At 64.5% G+C, this 21915-nt stretch overlaps 5 protein-coding genes across 15 annotated transcripts; 2 read left to right on the top strand and 3 right to left on the bottom strand.

The window, feature by feature from the left end:
* The first annotated feature begins 725 nt into the window (after nt 1-725).
* On the top strand, nt 726-20429 carry LOC117437384 (RNA-binding protein 4B). 6 transcript variants are annotated; one of them, XM_034071694.1, is made up of 4 exons: nt 726-784; nt 1324-1745; nt 2861-3559; nt 4187-4767. In XM_034071694.1, exons 2-3 carry the CDS (start codon nt 1334-1336, stop codon nt 3550-3552), a joined length of 1104 nt encoding a protein of 367 aa, XP_033927585.1. In that variant the 5' UTR covers nt 726-784; nt 1324-1333; the 3' UTR covers nt 3553-3559; nt 4187-4767. The 6 variants fall into 6 exon arrangements, with proteins under 6 accessions (XP_033927585.1, XP_033927588.1, XP_033927587.1 ...); XM_034071697.1 differs by lacking the exon at nt 4187-4767 and adding an exon at nt 2054-2143 and having other exon boundaries at nt 2861-3312; XM_034071696.1 differs by lacking the exon at nt 4187-4767 and adding an exon at nt 2038-2143 and having other exon boundaries at nt 2861-3312.
* On the bottom strand, nt 4814-10567 carry LOC101870356 (RNA-binding protein 14). Of its 3 annotated transcripts, XM_034071686.1 has the most exons (3): nt 10136-10567; nt 6725-8342; nt 5819-6418 (listed from the first exon to the last, which is right to left on the bottom strand). In XM_034071686.1, the coding sequence occupies exons 1-3, from the start codon at nt 10479-10481 to the stop codon at nt 6211-6213; spliced, it is 2172 nt and encodes a 723-aa protein (XP_033927577.1). In that variant the 5' UTR covers nt 10482-10567; the 3' UTR covers nt 5819-6210. The 3 variants fall into 3 exon arrangements, with proteins under 3 accessions (XP_033927578.1, XP_033927577.1, XP_033927579.1); XM_034071687.1 differs by lacking the exons at nt 5819-6418; nt 6725-8342 and adding an exon at nt 4814-5310; XM_034071688.1 differs by lacking the exon at nt 6725-8342 and having other exon boundaries at nt 6207-6418.
* Nucleotides 10804-14991, bottom strand: CCS (copper chaperone for superoxide dismutase). 2 transcript variants are annotated; one of them, XM_034071699.1, is made up of 8 exons: nt 14882-14975; nt 12873-12990; nt 12184-12321; nt 11922-12099; nt 11774-11834; nt 11612-11689; nt 11197-11300; nt 10804-11110 (listed from the first exon to the last, which is right to left on the bottom strand). In XM_034071699.1, exons 1-8 carry the CDS (start codon nt 14915-14917, stop codon nt 10873-10875), a joined length of 951 nt encoding a protein of 316 aa, XP_033927590.1. In that variant the 5' UTR covers nt 14918-14975; the 3' UTR covers nt 10804-10872. The 2 variants fall into 2 exon arrangements, with proteins under 2 accessions (XP_033927590.1, XP_033927591.1); XM_034071700.1 differs by having other exon boundaries at nt 10806-11110; nt 12873-12945; nt 14882-14991.
* Nucleotides 15826-17948, bottom strand: LOC117437383 (putative nuclease HARBI1). Its single transcript, XM_034071689.1, has 2 exons — nt 17033-17948; nt 15826-16255 (listed from the first exon to the last, which is right to left on the bottom strand). Exons 1-2 carry the CDS (start codon nt 17775-17777, stop codon nt 15861-15863), a joined length of 1140 nt encoding a protein of 379 aa, XP_033927580.1. The 5' UTR covers nt 17778-17948; the 3' UTR covers nt 15826-15860.
* On the top strand, nt 18470-21743 carry LOC101876087 (RNA-binding protein 4B-like). 3 transcript variants are annotated; one of them, XR_004550440.1, is made up of 5 exons: nt 18470-18584; nt 19365-19786; nt 20436-21137; nt 21271-21355; nt 21559-21743. XR_004550440.1 is itself a non-coding variant. In XM_034071690.1 (4 exons), exons 2-3 carry the CDS (start codon nt 19375-19377, stop codon nt 21128-21130), a joined length of 1107 nt encoding a protein of 368 aa, XP_033927581.1. In that variant the 5' UTR covers nt 18470-18584; nt 19365-19374; the 3' UTR covers nt 21131-21137; nt 21271-21743. The 3 variants fall into 3 exon arrangements, 2 of the variants coding, with proteins under 2 accessions (XP_033927581.1, XP_033927582.1); XM_034071690.1 differs by having other exon boundaries at nt 21271-21743; XM_034071691.1 differs by having other exon boundaries at nt 18495-18562; nt 21271-21743.
* Nucleotides 21744-21915: the final 172 nt, after the last annotated feature.

Genomic DNA, 21915 nt, shown 5'->3' with positions numbered 1-21915 from the left:
GGGGATAGGATGGGAATGGGATGGGAATTTGGATAGGATGGGAATGGGATGGGAATTTGGATAGGATGGGAACGGGATGGGAATGGGGTGGGATGGGAACAGGATGGGAATGGAGGTGGGACGAGTTGAGAATGGGCTTGGGATGTGGGTAGAATGGGAATAGAATTAGGTTGGGGATAGAACAGGATGATTACAGGAGTATGACTGGGGTGGGATGGATTGGTATGGGAATGGAATATGGATGAGATGGGTTCAGAATGGATAGGATTGGAACGGGGGTGGGATGGGATATATAAAGAACGGGATTGGGATATGGATACGAGGCTACAGGATTGAGATAGGGATAAAAGGGGATGGCGATGGGATTACAATGCAATGGAGATGGGTGGGGAAGGGATGAGAATGAAATGGGATGGGACCATGGACACAATGAGATTGGGCAGGGATCGGAACCGCGGTAGGCATGGAATGGGATGGGATGGGATAAAATGGGATGGGATGGGATAAAATGGGATGGGATAAGATGGGATAAAATGGGATGGGTTTGGGACCGGATGTGGTCCAGAGTGCGGGCGGGTCACAACAGTGCTCCCCCCCCCGGAGTCCTCAATGGACTGCTCCACCGCCCCGCCCCTGCTCGCCCGTGATTGGCTGCGGCTGCCCCGCGGGGCGGGCCTGGCGCCTGACGGGCAGGGGAGCTGCCCAATGGGGACGCAGTGGGCGGAGCCCGAGCCGGGCAGCAGCGCCGCCATTTTGTGATCACCGCGCGGCGGACGGGGCGCAGGTGGGGGCGGGGCCGCGGCGGCGCCGGTACCGGGAGGGGGGGAGGGAGAGGAGCGGGGGGGGGGGGGATGGGGATGGAGGGGGCGATGGGGGAGGGGGGGGGGCCGGGACCGTGGGGCCGGGAGCGAGCGCAGGGTTTGGATGGGGGGGGCTCTGGAGACAAAGGCCCGGTGAGGAGCGGGGCTGAGGCGGAGGATGGGCAGCGATTTGGGGTGGTTTGGGTGGATTTTTGGGGCTTTAGGAGGATTTTGGGGTGTTTTAGGTGGATTTGGGGGCGTTTTACGTGGATTTTGGCGTGTTTTAGGTGGATTTTGGGGCGCTTTAGATGGATTTTGGGGTTTTTTAGGAGGATTTTGGGGTCTTTAGGTGGATTTTGGGGTGTTTAGGACAATGTTGGTTTGTTTAGGACGATTTTGGGGTGTTTTAGGAGGATTTTTGCGGCGTTTAGGAGGATTTTGGGGTGTTTTAGATGGATTTTGGGGCACAGTGCTCTCGGGGTGCAGGTCCCCATCACTGACCAGTGCCCCCCCCCGTTCGCAGGCTGTTCGAGATGGTGAAGCTGTTCATCGGGAACCTGCCGCGGGAGGCGACGGAGCAGGAGATCCGCTCCCTGTTCGAGCAGTACGGGAAGGTGCTGGAGTGCGACATCATCAAGAACTACGGCTTCGTGCACATCGAGGACAAGACGGCAGCCGAGGACGCCATCCGCAACCTGCACCACCACAAACTGCACGGCGTCTGCATCAACGTGGAGGCCAGCAAGAACAAGAGCAAGGCCTCCACCAAGCTGCACGTGGGCAACATCAGCCCTGCCTGCACCAACCTGGAGCTGCGGGCCAAGTTCGAGGAGTACGGCCCCGTCATCGAGTGCGACATCGTCAAGGATTACGCCTTCGTGCACATGGAGCGGGCGGAGGACGCGGTGGAGGCCATCCGCGGGCTGGACAACACCGAGTTCCAAGGTGATCCGCGCCGGGCACGGGCTGGGCTGGCAGCATTCCCGGTGGGCCCGGGCTGTGTTTTCGCTTCCAGCTCCGGCTGTGCAGGTTGGGGTTGGCAGCAACAGCAGAACCGGCGGTGAGGCCTCAACCGGCCTCACCCGCCCGTCCCTTCAATGCAATTGAGTGCAAACGGGGGGGTTTAGTTTGGTTTTGGCTCTGTTTTCCACATCCCGTCTCCCGTGGTGCCGGAGCGGGGCCGGGGGCGTTCGGGGCTGGGGGAGGACGGGACTGACCCATCTCTGACTTAACCCAGCACGGCCGCCCCGCAGGAGGATCCCGACGGCGAAGTCCCAACTCTTGTGCCGACGGCGCGGCGTGAAGCCAGGCTGCCGCCCGCCCTCGTAGCCTTGCCCTGCCTGGTAAGAGGGTGAGCGGAGGCGCCCGATCCCGCGCCGGCCGCGGCCCCGGTGCCGGCGGCACGCGGCATCGCTCGCTCGGGCTCTCGCCGTCTCGGCGCGGGAGCTTTCGCTGAGCGTCCGGACTCGAGCTCGTGGCAAGCGTGGTCTCCGGGGGTTCCGGCCAACCCCACTGCCCCTGTTCTGGGGTTCCCTCTGCCACCGGGATGGTGCAGCTGCATCCGGAGCTTCTGCAGCCGCGGTGGCATCCGTGGGGCCGGCAAGGGCCGCGGCTGCGCTTGGCTTGCCTCGTGCCGTGCTCCGGCCTTGCCTCCGTCTTCCCACCGCTGGTGGGAGCGTTTTCCGGCGCGACGCTTGTGCGGGGCCCGTGGTGCCGCGGCAGCACCGTCGGGTGCTGGCTAAACGCCATCTTGGGCCGTGTACTGGGGTAGTTGTCGGCTGCTGGAGTCACCAGAGCCCAGCCCGGCTTAGCCGGGCATGGGTAGTGCTTGGTGTTGCTGGTGTTCTCCGGGTACGGCAGGTGGCCGGTGGCCAGCTCTGCCTCGAGCCCATCGCGGGCTCCTCCTGCGCCGGGTTGCTCCCTGCCGCGGTGCCCGGCGCCATCGGAGGCTGCGCGAGGGTTGGGCTGCGGCCAGTCCCGTCCCGCTGGTGCCGGTGGGTGCGAGGAGCCTCCGGGTGCGGCCTCACTGATGGCTTCCCTCTCGCGTCTCTCTCCTCAAGGCAAGCGGATGCGCGTGCAGTTGTCCACCAGCCGGCTGCGGACGGCGCCCGGGATGGGAGACAAGAGCGGCTGCTACCGCTGCGGGAAGGAAGGGCACTGGTCTAAGGAGTGCCCGGTAGATCGCCCGGGGCAAGTGGCGGACTTTGCCGAGGCCTATAACGAGCAGTACGGAGCCGTGCGCACTCCCTACACCGCGGGCTATGGGGAGACCGTGTATTACGATGAGGCGTACGGCGGGATGGCCGACTACTACAAGCGCTACCGCGTCCGCTCCTACGCCACGGCCTCTGCGTACGACGCCTACGCGGAGCAGACCATGGCCCAGTACTCCCAGTACGCCCAGTACTCCCAGGTCCAGTCCTCGGCCATGGCCGCCACCACAGCCATGGCCAGTCGCATCCCCACCACCTTAGACGCGTACGATAGAGCTCTGCTGCCGACCCCGAGCGCGGCGGCTGCCGTTGCAGCTGCCGCCACCGCCGCGGCGGCGGCCGCCTCCTCCACCTATTACACCCGGGATAGAAGCCCCCTGCGCCGCACGGCCGCCGCGGCCACCACCGTCGGAGAGGCCTACACGTACGAGCGTGGGCAGCTGTCGCCGGTCTCCTCGGTGGCCCGGGCCTCCCTCTACGACCTGCAGCGGTTCGGGCGGGACCCGTACGCGGACCGGGCGCGGTACTCTGCCTTTTGAGCCGGAGGTGAGCGCGTTGGCACGGCTGCCGTGCGGCGGGAGGGGGAGCCCCGGCTGCTGCAGATAATGGGGGGGGCTGTGGCCCCCCCCAGGCACCGGTTGTGCTGGTCAAGCGTCTGTGCTTCTATGCGAGCCGGGTGAATGCCGGCGGTGAAGCAGGGCATTGCCGGGCGTTAAAGCCCAGGTGCTGGCTCTGGATGCTCTGCCCGGTGAGGATGTGCTGTGGCAATCGGTGCTGCTGGTGGAGCTGGTCAGTCCTGGTGGGTTGCTCTCCCTCGTGGCTCCTGCTGCTTGGAATCCCTCCGCAGCCAGTGCTGAGCCTGTGTGCCGTGCTGGCACGGCCACGGTGGGGTGGGGGGTTCCCCCAGAGCTGCCAGCCCTGTGTGCTGTGGCTGCCATCCGTATTCCCCGGGAATTGCTCCTGTCCGGGACGGTGCTCCTGGGATCTCCTGGTAAAAGCCTCCACTGGCCGGGTTATTGCCCTGGCACGGGTTCTCCCAGGATGGCCACGATCCCAGTGCGGCCCCCGGCGCCACACCAGGACTCCGCTGTGTCCCAGGAAGCCGCGCCAGGGCTCGGCCTGGTCCCCGGCCCCATCCCGGCACCTGCGCCAACTCTGCTTTTCTCTTTTCAGGTAAGATATTTGCGGCTGGACGTCGGGGTCCCGTCGCACACCGAATCGGCACCGCGCGTCTCGGGCTGCGCCGGGCTTCCAGCCAGGCTCGGCCAATGAGTCGGTTCCTAACGGACGCTCAGCTTCTTCCCAGCTTGGTCAGGAGTAGTTTGAGCCCCTTCCCTGTCGTGTCCCCCCCAGCCCAGCTTTTCCGTTCTTGTGGTCAGGATTTGCTTTTCAGGTAGTTCGGGGGCCTCTGTCCCCCCCTAGCTGGTCTAGGCTCAGGTGGTTGAGCGAGCGTAGCCGTAGCCGTAGCCGCAGCGCCAGCTTTGCTTTGCTTTGCCGCCCGCGCGGAGCCCTCGCCGGAGCCTCCTTCATCATTATTATTATTATTATTATTTCTTTTTTTCCTTTATTTTTAAGAGGGTGAATAATCCACTCGTAGCTTTTCAGTCCCAAAGGCCACAGCTGCCTGAGGCCGCCGCGCCGGCACCGGCACGGGAGCGCCGGCACAACCGGCCTTGTGCGTGGAGCTCGTCCCGCGGCACTTAGCGTCCCCCAGCCCCACTGCCCAGTAAAATAAACTCCAGTTTTTAACAAACCCCCCTGGCTCCGGCCCCCATTATTTCTCTGGACTCAATTCCCCCCCCACCTTACACCAGCTTGGAACCTCCTGGACTTACTGGTGCTGCCTGTGCTGTGGAGCTCCCAGCCAGGGTCCCCATGGGGTCTGTGCTGCGAACAAAGGGGCAATGAGCCCCCCACAAAGGGGACCCCAAACCCACACACTGCCCTGCTAACAAGCAGGGGCTGGGTTTTGATGACCCCCTGGCTCTTATCCCAGTGCCCCTGTGCAGGGCAGCTGCATCCTTGCACCCCACTGTGCTTCCTCCTCCTTCTCTCCCAGGCAGCAGTTCTGCAGCTACCTGTGCATTAACCTCATTAGTGCCCTAAAGGGGCTCGTTGTTGCACTGCTCCCCCGTGTGCTGGTGCTTGCTTAAACCCAGGATCCTGTTTGCATTGATACCCTGGTCCTTTGGGGGCCCCTTGTCACCTGCTGCTTCCAGGGTCATTCCAGCTCATTTCCTTTGTGTGCTCACCCGCCGGCTCCTCCGTCTCTGGGTGCACGTGTCCCAGCACCTGCCCTGGAAAAGGAGGGGAGAAGCGTTAGTCCCTTCTGTGCAACTCATTCCCACTGCGGTTACTGACCCCCCATGGCACAACCGGGACCACCCCAGCTCAGGGGCACAGACAGCGGCATTGTTGGAGACTGCTGTGGTGATAGGAAGAGTCAGGGCACAGTGCCACGCACACACAACCAGAGCAAACACAGGCCCTGCTTCACTTGACTCAGTCTCACCTCCTAAAACCGGCTTTTCTCACCCAAAAAACCTCACCAGGCACCAATGTGTGCGCTGTGGCATAGTCCAGAAATGCCATCAGCAATGCTATGGTGCTTCCTGCTGCTGCCAAAACACCAATTGTGCTCTGAGCCTGCCAGCAGCTCTGGCACTTACTGCACAGCACCGCACAAAGCCGGGTTCTCGGAGGCAGATGGAACCAGTGCCGGTGTTATAAACCCCTCACTGACGGCCTTGCCGGTGCCCCTGAAGCACTGGGGGAGGGAAAGAACCAAACGGGAGTCAGTGGGGAGACGGTGAAGAGCCCAACGTTTATTTACAGTCATACAAAACCTCGGTGCTGTGCTGAGCCGGCGCCGTGCCGCGGACTGACACTGCCAGAGGGGGAATGAACCCCAAAAGGGGGAACTCGTGGTATAAAAGAACGTGGGCTCTACTCGGTGGCAATGCCTGCCTGGGTTATAACCGGTGCCAACAGCTGAGACGGCAAAAGACGGCGCTACCGTGTTACGGCGGGAAGGGACGGTGAACCGCGCGCCTGGCACCCGGCCCCCGCTTTCCAACCGTAACCGTGGATCCTTCTAAAACAACTCCAAAAAAGAGAAAAAGCAGCTAAAAAAGAACCGTCCTGCCCATGGGGGCGAGAGCCAGAACCGAACCGTGGCGCACGCGGCCTGCCCGCTCTCAGAGGCGGCGCTGGTAGCCCGAGTGGACGCGGGCGGCGGGCAGGTAATCGCCGTACGTGCCCGAGTAACGGGCGTAATCGGGGTGCGCTTCCGGGAGGCGGCGGTAATCCAGCGGGGACTTTGTCGGCGAGCGGCGGTACGCGAGCGGCGAGTCTGCTAAGCGCCGGTAATCTGAGAGGTCAGAGAGACGGCGCTCGGAGCCGTACCTGCTCGAGAGAAGAGACACGTGGTGAATGAAGGGCAGAGCGCCCGAATCCACCACCGGCGGCCACCGGACACACCGCAGCAGCGCCACACCGCCAGGCCGGCACTGGACGCAGATCAGACGCTGCAGGAAGCCCCACCGCCGGCTCTACCGCCCCAGACGAAACCCCATGCCCACCACCCTGGCACACAGCACCCACCCTTCCACACGCCGGAGCTGACACTAAGCCCCTAGCCGGGCACCGGCACCCACCGGGGTGGCACCGAGCACACTGCGTGGCCACCCGGTGCCCGGCCCGGCGCCGTACCTTTTAGCCATAGCGGAGGATTTTTTGTATGGGTCGTCGTAGGCGGCGCTGCGAGGTGGAGAGAGGCGGGTGCGCTCGTATGGCGGTGCGATGGCGGCCTGTGACAGGCCCAGGTAGGAGGCCGTGGGCTGCCCCAGCTGGCTCGGCCCGTCGTAGGCGCTGCCCGGTTGGGCTCGGTAGGCAGCCGCCAGCGAGGCGGAGGAGGGCTGCTGCGCCGGGTAGGACGCCGCCATCGAGCCAGAGGGCTGCGGCCGGTATGCAGCCGTCAGTGGGGCCGATGCCTGCGCCTTGTAGGAGGCGTTGATGGCCTGGCTGCCATAAGCTGCCAGCGAGGAGCCCGCCTGGGCGCCGTAGGTCGCCGAGAGCGCGTTGACAGCAGACTGGCTGCCGTAGGAGGAGGGCAGGTTGGCGGTGGGCTGGGCACCATAGGCAGCAGAGTGACCGGCAACAGGCTGAGCACCATAGGGGGCTGAGAGCGCGGGTGCTGGTTGGGCGCCGTATGAGACTGAGTGGCCGGGCACAGGCTGGTAGGCAGCAGCGGCGTGACTGGCCACTGCCTGGGCACCGTAGGAGGTGATGTGTGTGGCCACGGCCTGCACGCCATAGGAGGCAGAGAGTGTGGCACCAGGCTGTGCGCCGTAGGCGGCAGCGTGGCCGTCTATGGGCTGTGCGCTGTAGCCAGCAGCAGGCTGGGTGCTGTAGGAGGCCACATGTGTGGCCACAGCCTGGACACCGTAGGAGGCAGTGGGGCCAGCAGCTGCTGGGGCACCGTAGGCAACAGCGGTGGCGGCCTGTGCGCTGTAGGAAGTGGGGTAGCCGGAGGCAGCCTGCGCCCCATATGAGGAGACAATGGTGGCGGATTGGACACCGTAGCCAGAGAGCTGGGAGGCAGCAGGCTGCGCGCCATAGGAGGCAGGGGCCTGGGCACCGTAGGAGCCGAGGGAGTTGGCGGTGGGCTGCGCCCCGGAGGCGCCGAGGGAGATGGAGGGCTGGGAACGGTACGTAGCCCCCAGCGAGGCCGAGGGCTGGCTGCGGTAGGAAGCAGCCTGGCCGGTGGTGGGCTGTGGGCGATAGGCCACGCCGAGGGAGGCCGAGGGCTGGGCGCGGTACGTGGCCCCCAGCGAGGCCGAGGGCTGGGCACGGTAAGTCGCAGGCTGTGCCGTCATGGGGAGCGTCACTGCCGCGTAGCCGGCGCGGGTCGGGGAGCGCCGGAGTGGGCTGCGGTCTCTCCCAAAGTAGGAGGGGGAGACGGGCCTGGCCTGTGCCTCAAAAGCCTCGTACTTGCCGGCGCCACCAGTGCCGAAGCGCTGCTGGTAATCGTACAGGGAGGAGGCGGCAGCGTAGCCGGCGTTGGCGGCAGAGGGGAAGGCAGCCTCGGCCACCCGGCGCTGCTGGTCGAAGCCCTCGATCTTGGGCTGGAACTTCTCCCGGTATTCCAGGCCGATCCTCTTGGTCTTGTCGAGGCCGAGGGCGGGAGGCAGGGCCTGGCCCGCGCCCTTCTTCTGGACGTTGGTGGAGAGTTCCACGTTCACTCTGCGCCCCTTCACCTCCTTCCCGTTAAGGTTTTCGATGGCAACCTTTGCATCTGCTTCGTTCTCCATGTGAACAAATGCATAGTCTGATAAAGCAGCAGACAGAGGATTATGAATGAGGGGGGGAGAAAAGACAATTCGTTACAGGGTTGAATGCTTAAGGAGCCTCACGGGGGCCATGGTGGCTCAGCAGCGGCAGGACAGGCGCTGGGACGGGCTCCGTCAGCCCTGCTCTACAGCTCAGGCAGCAGAGACACAACCACCTTCATTTGCTTCCACCCCACAATGAACCTGGGCACAGCCTAACGCACCCAACCTCAGCGGCCCCTGAACACCCCAGCACGGCTCTGGTTTGCTCTATCTCCCCCTGTTTTTACCTGCACCCCCACAGCTCAGCAGGGACCACAGCTCCTCCCTACCCATCCTCAGCACATGGGCACCAAGAGCCCCGGGGGATCAGCCAGGCAGTCCTGGCAGTAAGTGCAGCAAAGCCAGAGGAGGCCCCTGCCCACTGAGACATCGAGTCTCTGGCAGGAGAAAGAAAGCAGGAGAAGAGAGGCCGGGGAGGAGAGGGGGAGAGAGGCAGGGGATGAAGGAGAGGGGAGCACCAGAGCACAACCGGCAGTGCTGCAGCCCGGGGCGAGCGGCACAACACGGCCCGGAAGCAGAGAGCTGCTGAAAGGAGATGGAGAGCGAGGCAGGAGTGGGAGAAGCAGGACCCGGAGCGGCTGTGCCAGGTCTGCGGCGGTACAGCGGATCCCCCTCTGCCCAACCCCTTGGCACAGCTCTCACCACTGCACCGTGCCCACACCAGGCCCATGGGGTTGGGGCTCAGATGCCACCACAGCAGCCGGGGGGTGTCCCTGCGGCACGACGGGTCCGGGAGGCCGGCACGGGGCTGAAGAGCGTTCCCCCTGCAGCCATGGGTCACCATAACCGGTACCGCCGGTGACAATGTATGGCCAGAAGGCTGCTGCATGGCTCAGCCAGGGCAGCCCAACCACGGGAACGCAGCAAGCCCCATCCTGGTACCTCAAACTCTGGTTAAACACCAGCACCACTTCCCCCACCTCCTGCACGCCCCCCCAGGCTCCTCTTTGCCATCCCTCCCCTCCCTGGCTCCCATCCCACATCCACGTATCCCACTCCAGCAGCATCAGGAGGGGGACGTCTTCCCCCTCCACCCCCAGCCCCACGAATCAGCCACTGGCCAAGGGGATGCCAGAAGCTGCTGGCCCCGGCTTGGGGCGGTTTCGGACGGGCTCCGTTGGGAAGCTGTGACCTGGGACGAGAGAGCAAAGGCAACAACATCACAGGAGCCGGCGGGGACAGGGACCTCGGGGGTGTCCCTGTGCCATGGGGCTGAAACCGTCCCCGAGCACTCGGTGCTTGGGGTGGGGGGGGCCGGGCCCCTCGGTTTCACAGCGTGTTCTCTGTGTGCTTGGGCTCTCCCACCTCTGCGGATGGGAACAAGACTGCTCCGTGTGGGAGCGTGGTTGTGGAGGTGAAGCCGCGGAGGCGGCAGCGGGCAGGGGGTTAACCCCGCTGGGAGGCGATGATGGAGGCCGTGGCCTGGCTGGAGCGAGCGCACCGGAGTGGGGGGGGTTTAAGGGGGCAGGGATCGGACGTGAGCAGCCCACAGGGGCTCAACCGGCTCCGGCTGGGGCCGGGGGGCTCGGCAGGAGGCCCCTGCCCCCTGCATGGCGCCGCCGCCGGGTTGGGGAAGGGGCAGACGGAACACGGGTCAGCCGAGCCGAGAGCGGGGCCGGAGCGGCTCCGAGCACGGCGGAGAGCGGCGAGCCAGCGGCGAGGGCTGCCCCAGGGCGGGCGGACGGGGCCGGAGTGTGCGGAGCCCCGTCCGCGGCGGCGGGTCCGGTACCTTTCACCACGTCGCACTCGACCACGGTGCCGTACTGCTGGAAGAGCGAGCGCAGCTCGCCGCTGGTGCAGGCGGCCGACACGTTCCCCACGAAGATCTTGCAGGTGTTGGTGGGCCGGGGCCGGGACGGCTCCACCACGATCCGGCGGCCGTGCAGTTGGTGTCCGTTGAGCTGGGAGATGGCGCGGGCCGCCGCCGCCTCATCACGGAGGTGCACGAACGCGAACTGCTTCATGAGGGCGATGCCGAGCACGGGCCCGGCGGTGCCGGCGAACAGCTCGCTCAGCTCCTCCGCCGTGGCCTCCTCAGGGACGTTGCCCACGAAGAGCTTCACGCCCGGGCGCATGGCGGCGGCGAACGGGAACGGAACGGAACCGAGCGGCGGCCGCACAAAATGGCGGCGTCTCCTCAGAGCCGAGCGGGACGCGCGGGGGCGCACTGCGCCTGCGCGGCGGCTGCGCGCCTTCAGCACTGCGCATGCGCAAGTAGCCACCCCCCCGCCGCCTGCCAGCCCCGCCCTCCCACACGACACCCCACAAGCCACGCCCCCCACCCCCTCCTTGCTTTGGCCACGCCCCCTGGATCCCTCCTTGCTTTGGCCACGCCCCCGGGACCCCCTCCTTGCTTTGGCCACGCCCACTCTTAAAGGGGCCGCGGGGACGAGCACCCCTGGCCCCCCCCCCAAAGCCACGGAGGCTGCAGAGCCAATGAGCGTTTATTGATTGCCTGGGGCTGCCCTAGAGGTGGGGGGCCGGGGCCGCTGTGGGGCTGGGAGCTGCCGTGGGGCTGGTGGTTCCTATGGGGCTGGTGGCCCCTATGGGGCTGGTGGTCCCTATGGGGCTGCTGGCCCCTGTGGGGCTGGTAGCCCCTGTGTTCCGGTCCCTCTCCTCCCATAGGGTGAGGCCGTCGCAGGTGCAGACCCGCTTGGGGTTCTGGAAGAGCCCGGCTGCCCGGGCCACGACACCGCAGGCCAGCCTGGGGGGGGGGGGGCAATGGGGGTCACGGGAGGGGAGGGCGTGAGCAGCCCCCCCGGACCCCAAACCCCCCCCCAAGGCACTTACCCCGGCCCCGAGTTCCCTGTCACCAGGGAGAGGGGGTGGGAGCCTCGGCCCAGATCATCCTCACCCGCATCCACCACCACCGAGCGCCCGATGATGTCCCAGACCTGGCAGGACCCCCCATGGCTGTGGGGATGGGGCTGGAACCCTCTGCACAGCCGTGGGCACAGCCCAACGCCCCCCCACAGACCCCACACACAGCTGTGGGGCACAGACAACACCCCCCCCACAGACCCCCCCCCACAGCCATGGGGAGCAGTCAGGACCCCCCCACAGCCATAGAACTGGGGTGAGATTCTCCCCACAGCCATGGGGAGCAGTCAGAACCCCCCCACAGCCATAGAACTGGGGTCAGACCCCCCCCACAGCCATGGGGTGCAGTCTGTATCCCCACCATGGCCGTGGGTCCCATCCTCACCTTCAGACGTGAATCCTCCATACGGAAGCTGGCTCTGCCCTCAACATCAGCCCAGATGTTCCCCAGGTCCCCGACGTGCTGCAATGGGGCCAGGAGCAGTGTTATGGGGGGGGCTCAGGGGGTGCCCAGGAGCCCCCCACAACCCCCCGGCCGCCGGCTCACCCGGTGCTGGTCCTGGGGTCCCCCGTGGTGCTCCCCATCGGGGTTAAAGTGCCCCCCACAGCTGCAAGGACATGGGGTGAGCCCCGGGTGCCATCACCCCCCACACCGGGGGGGGGGGGTCCCGTGTGCCCCCCAACCGCTCCCGTACCTATCACAGGGCTGCGAGAGGTCCCCGAACTCATGGACGTGGAGCCCGTGGGGGCCCGGGGGGAGCCCCGCGATGGCTCCATCCACCAGGCACCGGTTGGGGGAGACCTGCAGGAACCGGACCAGCCCCCGCACGGCACCGGGACCGGAGAGCGCGGCCACGGCCGCTCCCAAGCTCGCTATGGGGGGGGGGGGGGGCATCAGCACCAAACCCCCCCCCCCTCCGTGTCCTATCCCCCCCCAAGCCCCGGACCCGCACTCACCGCTCTCGGACCCCCCCATTCCCTTCAGCACCGCTCGGAGCCCCGAGCGCTCCAGGAGCTCCCGCACCCGCTCCGCGGACACCGACGTCTCCACCAGCACCGACTGAGCCTCCGGCCGCAGCTCCAGGAGCCGCACTCCTGGGGGGGGGCACCGGGTAACGGGGGGGGCACCGGGTAACGGGGGGGGCACCGGTAACGGGGGGGGCACCGGTAACGGGGGGGGCACCGGTAACGGGGGGGGGGGATCGGGGATGGAGCCGCACTCCTGGGGGGGGGCACCGGGTAACGGGGGGGGCACCGGTAACGGGGGGGGGATCGGGGATGGAGCCGCACTCCTGGGGGGGGTACCGGTAACGGGGGGGGCAACGGGTAACGGGGGGGGGGCACCGGTAACGGGGGGGCACCGGGTAACAGGGGGGGGGGGGGGGGATCGGGGATGGAGCCGCACTCCTGGGGGGGGGCACCGGGTAACGGGGGAGGCACCGGGTAACGGGGGGGGCACCGGGTAACAGGGGGGGGGGATCGGGGATGGAGCCGCACTCCTGGGGGGGGGCACCGGTAACGGGGGAGGCAACGGGTGATGGGGGGGGGGGTTGGAATGGAGCCGTACTCCTGGGGGGGGGCACCGGGTAACGGGGGGGGGGGAACCGGGGATGGAGCCGCACTGGGAGGGGGGGACCGGGACTCACCGGGGGCTCCGTCCAGCGCTGCCCTCACGGCGTCCGCGCAGCTCTGGCACCGCATCTGCACCGCGAACTCCAACTGCGGGACGGGACAGCGGCCGTGAGGGGTCCGGGAGCACCGGAGCTGTGGTAACCGGGATCTGAACCCCTTAAACTGCGGTAACAGGAGATCTGAACCCCTTAAACTGCTGTAACCGGGATCTGAACCCCTTAAACTGCTGTAACCGGGATCTGAACCCACTAAACTGCTGTAACCGGGATCTGAACCCCTTAAACTGCTGTAACCGGGATCTGAACCCCTTAAACTGTGGTAACCGGGATCTGAACCCACTAAACTGCTGTAACCGGGATCTGAACCCCTTAAACTGCTGTAACCGGAGATCTGAACCCCTTAAACTGCTGTAACCGGGATCTGAACCCCTTAAACTGCTGTTACCGGAGATCTGAACCCCTTAAACTGCTGTAACCGGGATCTGAACCCCTTAAACTGCTGTAACCGGGATCTGAACCCATTAAACTGCTGTAACCGGGATCTGAACCCATTAAACTGCTGTAACCGGAGATCTGAACCCCTTAAACTGTGGTAACCGGAGATCTGAACCCCTTAAACTGCGGTAACCGGGATCTGAACCCCTTAAACTGCTGTAACCGGGATCTGAACCCCTTAAACTGCTGTAACCGGGATCTGAACCCATTAAACTGCTGTAACCGGAGATCTGAACCCCTTAAACTGCTGTAACCGGAGATCTGAACCCCTTAAACTGCTGTAACCGGGATCTGAACCCCTTAAACTGCTGTAACCGGGATCTGAACCCCTTAAACTGCTGTAACCGGGATCTGAACCCATTAAACTGCTGTAACCGGGATCTGAACCCATTAAACTGCGGTAACCGGGATCTGAACCCCTTAAACTGCTGTAACCGGAGATCTGAACCCCTTAAACTGCTGTAACCGGGATCTGAACCCATTAAACTGCTGTAACCGGGATCTGAACCCATTAAACTGCTGTAACCGGAGATCTGAACCCCTTAAACTGCTGTAACCGGGATCTGAACCCCTTAAACTGCTGTAACCGGGATCTGAACCCCTTAAACTGCGGTAACCGGGGTCTGAACCCCTTAAACTGCTGTAACCGGAGATCTGAACCCCTTAAACTGCTGTAACCAGGATCTGAACCCCTTAAACTGCTGTAACCGGAGATCTGAACCCCTTAAACTGCTGTAACCAGGATCTGAACCCATTAAACTGCTGTAACCAGGATCTGAACCCCTTAAACTGCTGTAACCGGAGATCTGAACCCATTAAACTGCTGTAACCGGGATCTGAACCCCTTAAACTGCGGTAACCGGGATCTGAACCCCTTAAACTGCTGTAACCGGGATCTGAACCCATTAAACTGCTGTAACCGGGATCTGAACCCACTAAACTGCTGTAACCGGGATCTGAACCCATTAAACTGCTGTAACCGGGATCTGAACCCCTTAAACTGCTGTAACCGGAGATCTGAACCCCTTAAACTGCTGTAACCGGGATCTGAACCCATTAAACTGCTGTAACCGGGATCTGAACCCCTTAAACTGCGGTAACCGGGATCTGAACCCCTTAAACTGCGGTAACCGGGATCTGAACCCCTTAAACTGCTGTAACCGGAGATCTGAACCCCTTAAACTGCTGTAACCGGGATCTGAACCCCTTAAACTGCTGTAACCGGGATCTGAACCCCTTAAACTGCTGTAACCGGGATCTGAACCCCTTAAACTGCGGTAACCGGGCTTTGCACCTCCAAAACTGCCCTAAAAGGGGCTCTGCACCCCTAAAACTACTGTGCAAGGAGTCCTGCACCCCCAAAACTTCTGTAACCGGAGCTCAGCACCCCCAAAACTGCTGCGCAAGAGGCTCCGCACCCCAATGCTCCCGTAACGGGGTCTCCGCACCCCCCATCCCCCATCCCCGGCCACTGCTCCCCCAAACCGGGGTCCCTGCCCCCATCCCCGCCCCCCCCGGCCCGGTCTGACCCTGCAGCTGCTTCCGTTCGCTCCCGGTTCCGCCATGGCCGCGGACTCTGCACCCGGAACCACTATCGGGGCCGCTGGAGCGCCCGGACCCCTATGGCGGCGGACCGGAAGTGGAGTCACGGACAGGGGGAGGGGTTTGTCGGTAGCACCACCTCCGGCGTGCTGTCGCTATGGCAACGCCGCGGGAGGGGGCGGGGCCTTACCGAGCACCGGGGGGGGGTTGGGGGTCACCGGGAGGGGGTTTGGGGGTCCCGGAGGGGGGGGGACGACACACGGACACAGGGGTCCCCATAGGGGGGTGCGGAGCCCCCGGTTCCCCCCCCCGGGACCGTGGAGCACGGGGGGGGGGTGGGTTCCAGCACCCCCAAACCAGGCACAACTGCTGCAAAAAATACGTTTATTCACCCCAAAACGAGCGTGACAATGGGGGGGGGGTCAGAGCTGAACGGGGGCACAGCAGCTCCTGGAGGGACAGGGATCCCCCCCCCTTTGTCCTTGTAGGGGATGAAGGACCCCCCCTCATAGCAAACAGGGGGACCCCCTTCTTGTAGGGAGTGGGGATCCCCCCTCATAGCTAAAAAGGGGAGCCCCATGTTATAGGGAATTGAGACCCCTTCTGGCTGGGAATGGGGGGACCTTCACGACAGCAAATGGGGAGAAAGGGGACCCCCCTCTTTGTCCTTGAATGGGGGGGACACCCCTCACTGCAGACAGGGGAACCCCCATCCTTGCAAAGCATGGGGACACCCCTCACATTGAAAGGAGGGGGGCACCCCTCTCCTAGCAGGGGCTGGAGACCTCCCCATGCAGGGGCTGCCCCCCACTCCCACGTACCCCAAAACCAAAGGGCAACACAGAGCCAGGGTCAGGTGTCCCCCAAAGGGACAGAGCCCCCCCCAGAGGTTCAAGGCCCCCCCAGATGGACAGAGCCCCCCCCAAAGGGACAAATCCCCCCCAGATCTCATGGACGGGGGGGGTCTCATCCGAGCCCATCCTTGACCTGCTGCACGATCCGCGCCCGCACGGCCCTGGCCTCACTGGAGATGTGCCCTGGTGGTGCCGGCACCGGCGGCTCGGGTTCGGTGGCTTCGGTGGTGCCGCCGCCGTCGGGCAGCTCCAGGGGCATGCGCCGGCGCAGGGCAATGTTGTGCAGGATGCAACAGGCCAGGAAGATCTGGCAAACCTTTTGGGGTGCGTATTGCAGGCACCCCCTGCCCTTGTCCAGGCAGCCGAAGCGCAGCCGCAGCAGTGCCAGCGTCCGGCGCAGCGCGGACAGGGCCTGGTGGTGCAGGGTGTTGTACCGCTCCTCGGCCGCGCCGCGCGGAGCCGCGATCGGGGTCATCAGCCATGGTTTCAATGGGTAGCTCCGGTCACCTGTGGGGGGACATGGGGGTCAGGGGGGTGCATCCATAGGTGGTGATCCTGCCCCTCTGCTCTGCTCTTGGACCCCACTTGGAGCATTGTGTGCGGTTGTGGTGTCCTCAGCATAAATAGGACATGGAATGGTTGGAACAAGTCCAGAGGAGGCCATGAGGATGCTCAGGGGCTGGAGCAGCTCCTGTATGGGGACAGGCTGAGAACATTGGGGCTGCTCAGCCTGGAGAAGAGAAGCTGCATGGAGACCTCATAGAAGCTTTCCAGTATCTGAAAGGGGCCTATAGGGATGCTGGTGAAGGAGTCTCCATTAGGGACTGTAGTGATAGGACAAGGGGTAACGGGTTCAAACTTAAACCAACAAAGGTTTAGATTGGATCTAAGGAAGGAATTCTTCACTGTGAGGGTGCTGAGGTGCTGGAATGGGTTGCCCAGGGAGGTTGTGAATGCTCCATCCCTGGCAGTGTTCAAGGCCAGGTTGGATGAAGCCTTGGGTGCCATGGTTTAGTGTGGGGTCTCCCTGCCCATGGCAAGGGGTTGGAACTGGGTGATCTTAAGGCCCTTTCCAACCCTAACCATTCTATGGGGGCTGTGGGGCATCCATGTACCCACTGGGGTCTGGGGGTTGCACCCCTGAGACCCCCCCCAGGTCATGCATAGACACTTAGGTCCCAATTGAGAGAGAAACCCCCTGGTGGTCCCCAGACCCATAGGGCTCCCCCAAACTTAGGGGTCTTCCCTAGACCTTCAAATCACCCCCAGACCCCAAATCCTCACCCAGCAGCCAGGCTCCATCAGGCCGAGCCCCCTCCAACAACCGAGCCAAGGCCGAGTTCTCCAGCACGGCAGCATTGGGGCACGACCCGGGGAACTTGGCCACGACGTTGGTGATGGTGCCGGTGCCGTCGCACACCACCTGCATGTTCATGGAGTGGTAGTTGCCGGCGTTGCGGTAAGCGGGCTCGTTCTCGGACGGCGCCCGCAGCGCCACGTGCATGCTGCCCACGAGGCCCAGCACGCCGGGGAAGGCTCCGGTAGCGGCAGCGGCGCGCACCGGCGTCGGGAAGGTGATGAACCGCGCCGCCCGGCGCTGCAGGGCCTCGAGGAACTGCGCCAAGCAGTTGGACATGGCCGACTGGCTGATGCCGGTGCTGTCCCGCGTGGCCGTCTGGAAGGAGCCGGACGCCAGGAAGGTGAGGGCGGACGTCACCTTGACGGCTACCGGTAACGCGTGGCTGCGGCCGGTCAGGCTCTCCAGGTCGGCGCCCAGCTCCCGGCACAGCCCGGCGATCGCGGCCTTGTCGAGCCGGTAACGCCGCAGCACCTGCTCCTCGCTCAGGTCCAGGAAGGAGCAGCGCGCCCGGTACACGCGGTGCTCGGGGTAGAACCGGCGGCGACGGCCCCGTTTGCGGCGGGGGGATGGGACCGGAGCGGGACCCCCAACGGGACCGGATGGGGCCGCGTCCCCTGCACCGGAGCTGCGGTCCCGAACACGGCGGAGCAGCAGCACCGAGTCCGACATGGCAGGGGGCGGGGCCAAGACGGGGGGGCGGGGCCAAGACGGGAGGGGCGTGGTCGCCGCGAGAGGGGCGTGGCCAATACCGGAGGGGCGTGGCCAAAGTACGCAAGGGAAATAGTGCTGTGGAGAGTGGAAATAAGGGGCGGGGCTATGGAAAGAGGCGTGGCTACAGGGAAAGGGGCGGGGCTAGTTGGGGCGGGGCCTATAGGAGAGGAAGGGAAAGGGGGCGGGGTTTGGTGGGGCGGGGCCTATCGGTGAGGAAGGGGAAAGGGGCGGGCCTTAGTGGGGGCGGGGCCTATCGGAGCGGAAAAGAAAGGGGCGGGGCAATTTCCGGTCGGTGTCGGTCCCGTCCCCGTCGCGCCCCGGGTTCCGGTACGGGCGGAAGCTCCCGGTGAGCCCCGCGCGTCCCCGCTGCCTGCGCGCTCCGCCCGGTTCCGGTTCCTGCTCCGGTTCCGGTTCCGGTCCCGCTGACCCCGCTCCTCAGCGGCGGCCGCTCAGACCCCGCCGGGCTCCGCAGCAATGCCAGGCCACAGCCCCGCCCCCCAGCCGCGATTGGCCACCTCTACCGTCACGTGCTCCGAAAAGCCCCGCCTCCACCGCAGCGGGACACGCGATTGGCAGGCCGGGAGGGCAGGCGCGCACCGATAGTGACGTCACCCTCAGCGGCGCCTCCACCAATCGTTTGGCTCTATGCGCACCGTCTCCGCCAATCAGCGCGCGAGGTGGGTGGGGCGAGGAGCGAAGGCGGAGCTGAGGTAGTCGCCATTTTTGTCGCCGTCACCGACCCGGTGAGAGGGAGTTTGGGGCCCGGTGAGAACCGTGACGGGAGCGGGGGCGGGGCAGAGGTTTTGGGGCGGTTTAGGTGAATTTTGGGGCGTTTTAAATGGATTTTTTTGCGTTTTAGAGGGGTTTGTGGTGTTTTAGGTGGATTTTGGGGTGTTTAGGAGGATTTTGTGGCGTTTTAGGTGGATTTTGGGGTGTTTAGGAGGATTTTGTGGCGTTTTAGGTGGATTTTGGGGTGTTTAGGAGGATTTTGTGGTGTTTTAGGTGGATTTTGGGGTGTTTAGGAGGATTTTGGGGTGTTTAGGAGGATTTCGTGGTGTTTTAGATGGCTTTTGTGGTGTTTAGGAGGATTTTGTGGTGTTTAGGAGGATTTTGTGGTGTTTTAGGAGGATTTTGGGGTGTTAGGAGGATTTTGGGGCGTTTTAAGTGGATTTTGGGGTGTTTTGAGTGGACTTTGTGGTGTTTTAGGAGGATTTGGGGTGTTTAAAGTGGATTTTGGGGTATTTAGGAGGATTTTGGGGTGTTTTAGGTGGATTTTACGTTGTTTAGGAGGATTTTGGGGCACTTTAGATGGATTTTGGGGCGTTTTAGGTGGATTTTGGGGCGTTTTAGATGGATTTTGGGGTGTTTTAGAAGGATATTGGTCTGTTTTAGGTGGATTTGGGGGTGTTTATGAGAATTTCGGGGTGTTTTAGGTGGATTCTGGCTTGTTTTAGGGGGGTTTTGGGGCACAAAACCCAAAACAAAAACCCAAACACAAAACCCTGGCACACCCCAGCACTGACCAGTGCCCCCCGCTGTTCGCAGGCTGTTCGAGATGGTGAAGCTGTTCATCGGGAACCTGCCGCGGGAGGCGACGGAGCAGGAGATCCGCTCCCTGTTCGAGCAGTACGGGAAGGTGCTGGAGTGCGACATCATCAAGAACTACGGCTTCGTGCACATCGAGGACAAGACGGCGGCCGAGGACGCCATCCGCAACCTGCACCACCACAAACTGCACGGCGTCTGCATCAACGTGGAGGCCAGCAAGAACAAGAGCAAGGCCTCCACCAAGCTGCACGTGGGCAACATCAGCCCTGCCTGCACCAACCTGGAGCTGCGGGCCAAGTTCGAGGAGTACGGCCCCGTCATCGAGTGCGACATCGTCAAGGATTACGCCTTCGTGCACATGGAGCGGGCGGAGGACGCGGTGGAGGCCATCCGCGGGCTGGACAACACCGAGTTCCAAGGTGATCCAGGGCTGGGCTGAGCCCATTGGGTGCGGGGGGAACGCTCGCTCCGGTGCCGATCCGGTAGCGGTTTCCATGGACACGGAGCCGCATCCGCGCCATGCTCCCCGGTGGCTTCTCGTGTGCGGTGCCTGGTGCCATGAAGGGGAATGCGGCTCCAGGCGGGTGAGCGTCCGGTGCGTGGCTGCGGAGGGCGCCATGACCTGGCCCCGGTGTTCGGTGCTCCCCGGGGCTCGGTAACGCTGAGTTTGGTATGGAAATGAGGAGATTTGTCCTCAAAAGGGCAGGGTCGGCAGCAGCTCCATGCCCAGGCCCTCGTGGTGCTGCCAGGACCTGCACGGTTGGTTGTGCTGCCAACAGGCTGGAATGTGGGGCTGGAGAAAGGGGAATAGAGGGAAAACCGGAGCCAGGCAAGTGCAGCCAGGTGCTGGTGCTGGGCTGGCGGAGCCCAGCGGTGCTGTACTGGTGCATCCCATGTCCGGGTGCTGCCACAGCAGCTCCTGGTGGTGTCTGCAACCGCGATGATCCCTGGATGTGGTTCTCTCCCTGCCCACAGCGGTGCTGGGATCCCAGGGCACGGTGCCGGCCGGTGCCGGCCGCACTGCCGGTGCTGGGGTTAACGGGAGCCTCTCGCGTCTCTCTCCTCAAGGCAAGCGGATGCGCGTGCAGTTGTCCACCAGCCGGCTGCGGACGGCGCCCGGGATGGGAGACAAGAGCGGCTGCTACCGCTGCGGGAAGGAAGGGCACTGGTCTAAGGAGTGCCCGGTAGATCGCCCGGGGCAAGTGGCGGACTTTGCCGAGGCCTATAACGAGCAGTACGGAGCCGTGCGCACTCCCTACACCGCGGGCTATGGGGAGACCGTGTATTACGATGAGGCGTACGGCGGGATGGCCGACTACTACAAGCGCTACCGCGTCCGCTCCTACGCCACGGCCTCTGCGTACGACGCCTACGCGGAGCAGACCATGGCCCAGTACTCCCAGTACGCCCAGTACTCCCAGGTCCAGTCCTCGGCCATGGCCGCCACCACAGCCATGGCCAGTCGCATCCCCACCACCTTAGACGCGTACGATAGAGCTCTGCTGCCGACCCCGAGCGCGGCGGCTGCCGTTGCCGCTGCTGCCGCCACCGCCGCGGCGGCGGCCGCCTCCTCCACCTATTACACCCGGGATAGAAGCCCCCTGCGCCGCACGGCCGCCGCGGCCACCACCGTCGGAGAGGCCTACACGTACGAGCGTGGGCAGCTGTCGCCGGTCTCCTCGGTGGCCCGGGCCTCCCTCTACGACCTGCAGCGGTTCGAGCGGGACCCGTACGGGGAGCGAGCGCGGTACTCTGCCTTTTGAGCCATAGGTGAGCGCCGCCAGCGCCCCGGTGCTACCGACGGCAGAGCTCCGCTCCCATGGCGTTCACCGGGGATCCCGGGCACCGGTTGTGCCGGTCTGGTAGTGCAGGTGCTGGTGGGTAACGGCTCTTCCCCCGGCAGGAGGCACAGCCGCGGTGGAGCACCGCGGAGCATTGGGGATGCGCCACAGCCGCCGGACCCCCCCCCCGGGACACCACCGCGTCAGGTCAGACGTGCCCCGGGCCTCCGCCGCCGTCACCGCCGCCGCCGCGCTCCCTGTCCCGTCACCGGTGCCGCGGGGGGGGCAGAACGCGGACCCCCCCCCCTTCCTCTCGCACCGTCGCCGCCGTCACCGCCGCGTCTCCGGCCCTTCCGCCCCCAGCCCCCCGGTGGCCCCGGGCCCCCTCTCACCTCTCTGCTCTCTTCCAGGTCCAGCGGCCTCGGACGGAGCCCGTGAGCCCCCTTTTTGTACGGAGCTTCCCCCTCACCCCCCATGGGGCTTCGTTGCCCCTTCCCTGTGGATTGGGACCCCCCCACACCCCCCGTTCCCTGCAGGGGGGTCCCCCCTCTCCCTTTTCCCCCCATTTTCCAGCAAAATAAAGGTTTTCACTGAGCCTCTTTGTCCCTTTCGTCCTTTCGGGGGGGTCAGCTCAGGACAAGCCTCAGGCTGGGCCCCCCCTCCATGCGGAACCATCGCGTCCGGTCCCGGTGTCCGCTCGGCCTCGTTTCGGTGTCGGACCTTTTCTCTGTGTTTTGTTTCCGCCCGGACTCTCATTGGCAGCCAGG

This window comes from Melopsittacus undulatus, chromosome 22, assembly GCF_012275295.1.
Source record: "Melopsittacus undulatus isolate bMelUnd1 chromosome 22, bMelUnd1.mat.Z, whole genome shotgun sequence".
In the NCBI taxonomy this organism is placed as follows: Eukaryota; Metazoa; Chordata; class Aves; order Psittaciformes; family Psittaculidae; genus Melopsittacus; species Melopsittacus undulatus.
This window is presented reverse-complemented; position numbering and strand designations above follow the sequence as displayed.

Excerpts from the sequence above, each read along its gene's own strand:
- LOC117437384 (XM_034071694.1), top strand. The coding sequence starts at position 1,334 with ATGGTGAAGCTGTTCATCGGGAACCTGCCGCGGGAGGCGACGGAGCAG. Across the intron at positions 1,746-2,860 it reads GGACAACACCGAGTTCCAAG|GCAAGCGGATGCGCGTGCAG; the intron begins GTGATCCGCGCC and ends TCTCTCCTCAAG.
- LOC101870356 (XM_034071686.1), bottom strand. The coding sequence starts at position 10,481 with ATGCGCCCGGGCGTGAAGCTCTTCGTGGGCAACGTCCCTGAGGAGGCC. Across the intron at positions 8,343-10,135 it reads CGAGTGCGACGTGGTGAAAG|ACTATGCATTTGTTCACATG; the intron begins GTACCGGACCCG and ends CTGCTTTATCAG. Across the intron at positions 6,419-6,724 it reads TCCTCCGCTATGGCTAAAAG|GTACGGCTCCGAGCGCCGTC; the intron begins GTACGGCGCCGG and ends TCTCTCGAGCAG.
- CCS (XM_034071699.1), bottom strand. The coding sequence starts at position 14,917 with ATGGCGGAACCGGGAGCGAACGGAAGCAGCTGCAGG. Across the intron at positions 12,100-12,183 it reads AATGGGGGGGTCCGAGAGCG|CGAGCTTGGGAGCGGCCGTG; the intron begins GTGAGTGCGGGT and ends CCCCCCCCATAG. Across the intron at positions 11,690-11,773 it reads GACCCCAGGACCAGCACCGG|CACGTCGGGGACCTGGGGAA; the intron begins GTGAGCCGGCGG and ends GCCCCATTGCAG.
- LOC117437383 (XM_034071689.1), bottom strand. The coding sequence starts at position 17,777 with ATGTCGGACTCGGTGCTGCTGCTCCGCCGTGTTCGGGACCGCAGCTCC. Across the intron at positions 16,256-17,032 it reads TGATGGAGCCTGGCTGCTGG|GTGACCGGAGCTACCCATTG; the intron begins GTGAGGATTTGG and ends GTCCCCCCACAG.
- LOC101876087 (XM_034071690.1), top strand. The coding sequence starts at position 19,375 with ATGGTGAAGCTGTTCATCGGGAACCTGCCGCGGGAGGCGACGGAGCAG. Across the intron at positions 19,787-20,435 it reads GGACAACACCGAGTTCCAAG|GCAAGCGGATGCGCGTGCAG; the intron begins GTGATCCAGGGC and ends TCTCTCCTCAAG.